The sequence below is a fragment of the Brassica oleracea genome, chromosome C4 (genome assembly GCF_000695525.1).
Source record: "Brassica oleracea var. oleracea cultivar TO1000 chromosome C4, BOL, whole genome shotgun sequence".
In the NCBI taxonomy this organism is placed as follows: domain Eukaryota; kingdom Viridiplantae; phylum Streptophyta; class Magnoliopsida; order Brassicales; family Brassicaceae; genus Brassica; species Brassica oleracea.
Window position 1 is genome coordinate 26,183,724 of NC_027751.1, and position 7,269 is coordinate 26,190,992.

The 7,269-nt window shown below is 42.0% G+C and overlaps 3 protein-coding genes across 6 annotated transcripts in view; 1 reads left to right on the forward strand and 2 right to left on the reverse strand.

The window, feature by feature from the left end:
* LOC106337072 overlaps positions 1 to 2,417 on the forward strand; it is a 3,478-nt gene extending 1,061 nt beyond the window's left edge. Inside the window, exons 2-4 of the mRNA XM_013776100.1 lie at positions 321 to 1,419; positions 1,570 to 1,751; positions 1,956 to 2,417. Of these exons, the coding sequence (XP_013631554.1) occupies positions 822 to 1,419; positions 1,570 to 1,751; positions 1,956 to 1,961 (786 nt within the window). The 5' untranslated portion in view covers positions 321 to 821 and the 3' untranslated portion in view covers positions 1,962 to 2,417. The remainder of the gene's footprint in view (positions 1 to 320; positions 1,420 to 1,569; positions 1,752 to 1,955) is intronic.
* Positions 2,418 to 2,723: 306 nt separating this feature from the next.
* LOC106337073 (vesicle-associated protein 1-1-like) lies at positions 2,724 to 4,719 on the reverse strand. 2 transcript variants are annotated; one of them, XM_013776103.1, is made up of 8 exons: positions 4,590 to 4,719; positions 4,419 to 4,489; positions 4,246 to 4,327; positions 4,037 to 4,152; positions 3,810 to 3,968; positions 3,673 to 3,717; positions 3,235 to 3,312; positions 2,724 to 3,100 (listed from the first exon to the last, which is right to left on the reverse strand). In XM_013776103.1, exons 1-8 carry the CDS (start codon positions 4,639 to 4,641, stop codon positions 2,990 to 2,992), a joined length of 714 nt encoding a protein of 237 aa, XP_013631557.1. In that variant the 5' UTR covers positions 4,642 to 4,719; the 3' UTR covers positions 2,724 to 2,989. The 2 variants fall into 2 exon arrangements, with proteins under 2 accessions (XP_013631557.1, XP_013631556.1); XM_013776102.1 differs by having other exon boundaries at positions 3,673 to 3,723.
* A 277-nt stretch (positions 4,720 to 4,996) lies between these two features.
* LOC106337327 lies at positions 4,997 to 6,638 on the reverse strand. 3 transcript variants are annotated; one of them, XM_013776423.1, is made up of 2 exons: positions 6,518 to 6,638; positions 4,997 to 6,193 (listed from the first exon to the last, which is right to left on the reverse strand). In XM_013776423.1, the coding sequence occupies exon 2, from the start codon at positions 6,164 to 6,166 to the stop codon at positions 5,201 to 5,203; it is 966 nt and encodes a 321-aa protein (XP_013631877.1). In that variant the 5' UTR covers positions 6,167 to 6,193; positions 6,518 to 6,638; the 3' UTR covers positions 4,997 to 5,200. The 3 variants fall into 3 exon arrangements, with proteins under 3 accessions (XP_013631877.1, XP_013631878.1, XP_013631879.1); XM_013776424.1 differs by having other exon boundaries at positions 4,997 to 6,198; XM_013776425.1 differs by having other exon boundaries at positions 4,997 to 6,213.
* Positions 6,639 to 7,269: the final 631 nt, after the last annotated feature.

Here is a 7,269-nt window from a genome sequence, read left to right on the forward strand (position 1 = left end):
CAGCTATAGTCGACCGGTTGACGCGTAACCCAGGAGGTCGATAAATCGTCTACGGGCGTGTGTTACCGAGCACTTGTTCGGTGTGTGTATGAACCGAGCACCTTTTCGGTAGTGTTTTGGCCTGTTAGTGGGCAGCGAGTGTGCACCTCGCTAGGACTGTTGTGTGATCTTTGGGTACTTTAGGTACCGTGTTTGCAACGTGTTAGGATTAAATTATATTTATTCGGAGTGCTCTGTCCGGGTCCATGGACTTCGGGTTTAGTATCCCATACCTCACTGAGTGACTTCCCCGTTACTCACCCCTCATTTGCCCCTTGCAGGTGAGACAGATGAGTATATGATATTTGGACGGATTTGGTGCTACTGGGCTTTTTATTCGGATTTTTTATTTGGGTATAGAGTGAGTGGAGTCGTGTATATGGGCTATTGTGTTATGAGATATTGTTGGTGGCACGCTGTTCTCCAGATAGGAGGTGACGGGTGTCACACAAAGCCTCCAAAATTTGGAATCGAATAGACCCAAAAACGTGGAATCTTCTTCTTCCTCATCCCACAGCTCTCGTAACGCCACCTAAGTTTCACTCAACCTTCCCGGCGAGTTATCTGGAGACAACACAATGTTCTCGGAAACTAGGATTTCCTTAACTCGCTGGACGATGGGTCCGTTTGTTGTCCTTATCAGGGACCATACGAGCCACCCTGTTTCTCTTTCCTTTTACCTCTCTTGGATCTGTTCTTGTACAATCCGGCCGTTAGATTAATCAAGAAGCAGCCGTTACTACCGTCAGCTTTATTAGGCGCGATTGCAACAACTGTAGCTTATGGCCGTGGAGTTCACCGTCTTGTTTTGCATCACTGTGACGATTTGGGTGTGTTACTCCCCAAGAACGCCGTCGATTTCAGCTGAGAGAAGCTTTGTACAAGTCACGGGTGGTAAATGGCACGTGCCCTTTCCGTCATCTTTAACGAAGTCTACCGTTACGGATTTCAAAACACTTTTAAATCATTGGATTTTCTCGGGGAAGCTAAAACTATACTACATAACTAACTACCTTTTTGGCATTTTGGAGAATATGATGATGGGAGTTAAATCCGACGTGACACGTGTATTTCCATCCCAATCGAAGGGTATAATTCTGAAGAAACCCGTAGGGTCAAAATCGTCCAGAAAATCTCTGCGTCCTCTACTGGCTATATTCTGTTGCAGACTCTTTTCATTTCGAGTTTACCCGCTTCGTCTCTCTGAGCGAGTTTTTCCGATCAACGTTTGGAGGTCTCAGGAGGCATCGATTTACTCTCGCTACGTCTCTGTCTTGTTCGTTCGATTATACACTCTGTTCTTCTCTCTGAGCAAGCTCCATTCGAATTTTCCCGATTCAGGTGATTTTTGGAGGACTCAAGGCATCTTCTGGTTCGCAGGTACGATCGATTTTCTCTCGTTTTGTCTTCATCTTGTTGAAAACTAATCGCTTGTTCGTTCGTTCGATTCTACTCTCGTTCTGGTGCCTCTTCTCTCTGAGAAGTTTTCAGTCGAGTTTTTCCGATCAGATTCTCTGTCAAATCTTTCAGGTGATTTTTCGAGGTCACAAGTCATCTTCTGGATCGTTGGTACGATCGATTTACTCTCTGCCTTGGTGAAACCTGATGGCTTCTCTCTGAGACGTTTTCAGTCGGTTTTTTTCCGATCAGGTTCTCCGTCCAACCTTTTCAGTCAATTTTTGGAGGTTTCAAGGCATCTTTTTGGTTTGAAGGTACGATCGATTCGTCTCTGTCTTGTGTATTCTGCAAGTTTCAGTCAATTTTCTCCGATCAAGTTCTCCGTCCAACTCTCGTTTCATCTTTGTGTAGTCGAAAACTTATGAAGATTTATTGATTCGATGGTTAAATCTCCTTTAGTCTTTGTCCCATGATATCTGAATTTGTTGTGGTCAATCGTTATGATATATGAATTTCAGGTTTAACATTTTAGGAAAGCTCCCTGAGCCACTTTGCATCATCAAGGAAAGCTGTGCAACATGTTTCTTCTATTAAAATCGTTGGACAACCTTGCAGCTAAGCAGACACATGTCTTGCCCGAAAGCTAAAATACATTGTCAGTATGCATCACATCTTGTCCCTAGAGCAGTCAAGCCAATGCAGGTGGCCATAAGCTTCTGCTGAGGTTGCAAAGGCTGCAGCGGCTGCCTCCAAGGTTGCAGCTAATGTCGTACTGCAGGCAAAAGCCGTGGCTACAGAAGCATTTTCAAGCTGTAGTTTGGGACCTCCTCCTCTGTCTACTAAAAACAGGTTTGATCTGTTATCATCTATGGATGAGTGAGATGTCTCTGTGACCTACCATCTTCTTGAACTAGCTTCTTGATTTCTACTTTTGTTGTTCTAAACTCAAATGGTTTGTAATTCTTTATCTCTTCATGTTCCTAAACATTAGTGCCAAAGTAATGTCAGTGAGAGAGAGATCACGCAATCAAACAATAATCACTAAACAAACTATACTAATGACTCTATCCTACTCAGACACACTAGAGAATGCAAACGAGAAGTAAGAGATTGAAGGGTAAGAAAGAAGCAAAAAGTTACCTTTTTTGAGTTGCCATGGCCCATCATCACCAAGCTGATCTGATTCAGCTATGCAGCATTGATCAACTAATTTTCAAATAATGTTCAGGGAAATGAGGAAAGAAGTGGAGATTTTCTTGTTGAAGAACGGCAAAGACATGAACAGAGAGAGCTCAATGAGAGTGGCGTAACATTCAAGGAAGCTTTTAGGAAGTGAAACATTCAAAGAAGCATGTAATGAAGTCACTGGATTACAAAAGTTAAAAACAAAAGCAAACTGAGTTATAAATCCGATAGAGGCACACCTTTCTTAGGTGAAATTGTCAAATACAGAAAGAGAAAAAGAATGTTCTGACTGGAAAATGAGTTAACAAAGAAAAGTCTGTTTCTTTTTTCTTCGTGGTGGCGTGTCCGAGGTGGGGGTGGTGGTTGGTTATGTTCTCTTCATAATGTATCCCAAAATTAGACCAATTAGTCCGACGAGGAGAACGTACATCAAAGGGATACCACTTTGGCTTCTCTTGCTGTCACGCCTTAACTGGTCCTGCACATCAACCAAATCTTTGTCAAAAATCACAAACGAAGTAAGACTTTGGAACATGTTTAAGACTTGTTTTGGTTGATACTCTTTAAGGCTAGATACATCAACCATCTTCATTCAAGTGAAAGTTGTTTTACCAATTCTCTTTCAAGTTTGTTGTTAAGTTGAATGGCAGACTGTTTTTCCTCGGTTAGCTTTGTGATGAGAGCCCTTGCCTGAAACACACACAAAACTCAGCTCTTACTAGATAATATTGTACAACAACTTGACTTTCCTATTAGCTGGTGTCAAGTTAGAGCTAGTTGAAAACATCAACAAAGTATAATGGGCGGCTTAACGATTTGGCAGGATTCTAAAAGTGAAATGAACCTTAATCAACAAATAAGAAAGATTCCCAGCCTATTACATCAACTGTTATAGCCAACTTTCCAATAAAAGTAGTTCCCAAGTTGTAACTAATGGCGATTTTCAACATATCTAGAACAAGAACACTAACATTTGCACAATTAAAAAAAAAAAAAAAAGACTTGACTGCAACAAAAAAAAAAAGAGCTTTAAGAGTTGTGAATATACACCTCAGGTGTGTTTTCTTGAGGTTCAACCTTGTCCGCGCTAAATCTCTGAAACTAAAACCCAACACACATGAGAATCTACACTAAGTAAAAAAGAGGAAATGTTATATATCACAGCCCTGACAAAATGTAATACTTACAGAAAATTCAGAAGCCTGTCCTCCGTTTTCAGAAACAGAAGCCCTTGGTGAAGAACCCTCTTCTGAACCTTCGTGAACGGGTGATGGCGGTTGCGGTGGAGCAACGTAAGTAACTCTCAGCTTAGTCTCCTCAACTAGATACCCAGCCTCTTTGCTAAACTGCAAAGTTTCATTAGATTAATCAATTATCCATACAAAAATAAACAAAAGGGAAAGCAGTAGAGTACCATCTCAGGAGTAACATCCTTGGCCGTGACGCCAGGACTAGCAGTTACACCCTGAAGCAGGAACTTGTCCTTGCATTGCATATCGGAAGGAGCTTCCTTTTGAGCTTGCATTGTCACTACACAGACACCAAAACGAAGAACAAATATATCGAAAGGAGTTTTCCTTTGGCGATTAAACACCAGACACAATAAATCAAGAGAGAACGAACCAAGAACTTCACAAGTGGACCGTGGAAGAACAACTCCAGTGTTAGGCCTAACGCAATACTTCTTCGGATTCGTTGTCTTCACCTAAAAGAAAGAAAAACCGAGAAGCCTCAGAAACACGAGATCAAACAACACAAACCAAAATCTGGAAATTTAGTAAAATATATAATCACACCTTAAAGGCGACATGATTGTCGGTCTTGTTGGTCAAGTAAAGAGAGCATGAGATCTGCTTCCTCAATTCAACTACATCATATAACAAGATCACGATGAATCATTAACTCAGCGAGAAAAGATCTAGATCTGGTCCCGACAAAGGAGAAGACATGTCCGAAAAGGATCTTACAAGGGAATTGAAGGTCGAGAGGCTCGACGGAGAGAAGCTCGCTGTTACTCATCGCGATCAGATCGCCCGAGATTAGAGAGAGAGAGGGGAGAGACCAGTCCGTCGATCAAGAGAGAGAGAGGGACATCGCTATTTGTCTTGTTCTGTCTCAAGGGTATTATAGTCTTTTCAATATATGTTTTTTTTTTTTTTTAAATAAGGAGCGTTTGTCACGTGGCTCTCACGTGTCAAAGCCAGTCGCATCTTCGGTACGTTTGCTGTGATGTTCGTTGTTTTTTTGTTCCTTCCCGCTTCTTCTCCTAAACAGAAGGGATCGTCCAAAGAAAGGATGAAGAGCTTAGTAATAATTTAATTAAGGCAATGAAATAAATATCTATCTTTACTTGGAAGCTATAGATTCTGCCTGATGCCTTCAGTAACATAACTGACATATACGCTTTGTCTTTGAACAACAACAACATATACCTAACTAATACACAGAGGAATATTAAGAATATGTTTTTGCTATTATCACCAAAAATTAAAAACTATATAGTAAAAGAATTACATATCCTTTTCTTTCAGACATGTCTGACTTCAAAGGTACACAGAAGAGATAAAACTATCTATCATTATTTAGAAGTCACTGATGATTCTGGTTGCTGATTAGTTGTTGTTGTTGTTCTAGATGCATAACCAGCAAACCAAGCAACTCTCATGAGCTGCATCCCCAAGATCAACACCCACCAAGAGACAAGCCCACGTATCATATGAACCACCCAAACCGGTGCGTTCACCTCCGCGCTTAGCTTCAACCCTCTCATCAGCTGCAGAACCCGGTACGCCTCGTAGACAACCGGCGTCACTAGCCACACCGGTGACTGCCAACTCCACGTGAGGATCTCCGTCAACGTCTGAACCGCGAGGAGAATAAAGTACGGCAAGAGAAGAACAGCTGACGATACAAAAGGAAGCTCAGGCTGGAGCGAACCGAGTAAACCGGTTTGGGAACCGAAGAGAAGTAGCGTTGGGACGAGAAACCCGGTTAAGAGCGCGAAAACATTCCAGAACTTGTAGCTAAACGGTGGTTTGCTCTTGCAGGACAGTGATGGGTCTTTAGGGCGAGCGCAAGAATCAGCCATTAGCAAGAAAAGGGTCGCTCCGAGGTTGAAAATGCAATCCAAACCGATCAAAGAAAGCACGCTAACCACGTTTGAACCGACGAAAACCGATGACAATGGAAGCCATAACGTAGGTGCCATACCGCTTGTGAGTAGAACAGAAGGACCTAAAAGCCATATCGGCCATTTAAAAACCTGAACTTGGTGAGAGTTAGTAGTCTGCTCCTCCTGTTCAGTTTCGGATATGATAGATTCGAACACGTTTGGGGTTTTCTCCAATACTATGTTACCAGCTTCTTGTGCAGAGGAACGAATGAAAGGTGATGGTTCCCACTGAGACATCTTTGTGCATAAGACGCGGAGATGATGAGAAGTGCCGGTCTTTAGGTTGTGCATTATCTTTGGATTCTTGAGGCGGATTCTTGGAGTTGTAGTGCATAGAGATTTGGTGAGAGACACCATTCCTTGGCTCACCATTGATGTCTTTTAAAAAGCTTCAACTATCTGTTCTTAACATAAACACACTGAACATTTCAAAATCATACAAAGCACACAAATAATCAAAGTCAAACCAATACAAATAAGAATAAAAAAACCTGTAAGTAAAATAGTTATATCACTTACGGTATTCAATTAACGAGTAAGGATTAGATCAAATACGCAAACTTTAGGTTTCTTACTAGTTCTAGTGGCTTAAAGGAGAAGGATTGATCAAATTGAAGCCGGTTTTCAAAATCTATACCGATCGATTATACCATGAATTCTCGGGGAAGTAAACCGGAAACATCTAAGTAAATTAAAGAAGAAATCGGATCAATTAAAACTCACCGGCTAATCGAAGAACGGCAAAGATCCCTAGATCGTTTGGTGGCTATTTCTCTTTACGTCTCCGGGCAAAAATTCTGGAAACAGACAGTAACAGAGGTGTTTGGATGCAAAATGTCGGAACAGAAACAGTGTCGGCCCATCTTGTTATACTCGACGTGTAGACAGAGTGAATAATCGGCCCATCTTGTCATAAAAGCCCACCACCTATCTACAGAAAGCAAATTAACCATTTAACCAAAATTTTGAATGGGGTTTTTCTAGCGACCGTGTTCCGAAGATCGATGTTAGGATGATCTGAGGACTGACTGGCCGAACTGTGAGAACGTAATGAATGGATTGGATGATGCTAGAAAGAGCTGATCAGAGTTCGAAGGACTTTCCGTGGGTGGATGGGAGAACTTGGATCGGCGCCTGATTAGTAGCGACAAAAGCGGAACCATGTACCCGATTAAAGCTAGGAACGGATCTGTTTTTGAGCCAAACAAAGCTCCATCAGTCGGTCTTACGCTCGGGTTATTGGACAGGCCGGTCGGTTTGTTGAAACTCAGGATGTTCGGGCAACTCGATGAAAATCCAGGCAAAACGGAATTTTCGGACAGCAATGGTCGGATCCAGACAAGTGTTGTTGGATTCAGACAATACGGTTGAACTGGTCGGCTAAACAGCGATTGTCTGAAATCAGACTAGACAGTCAAGACTGTCGGCTAAGCTGAGATGAGCTGATTCAGTAGTATCAGTCTGATTCGGACAAG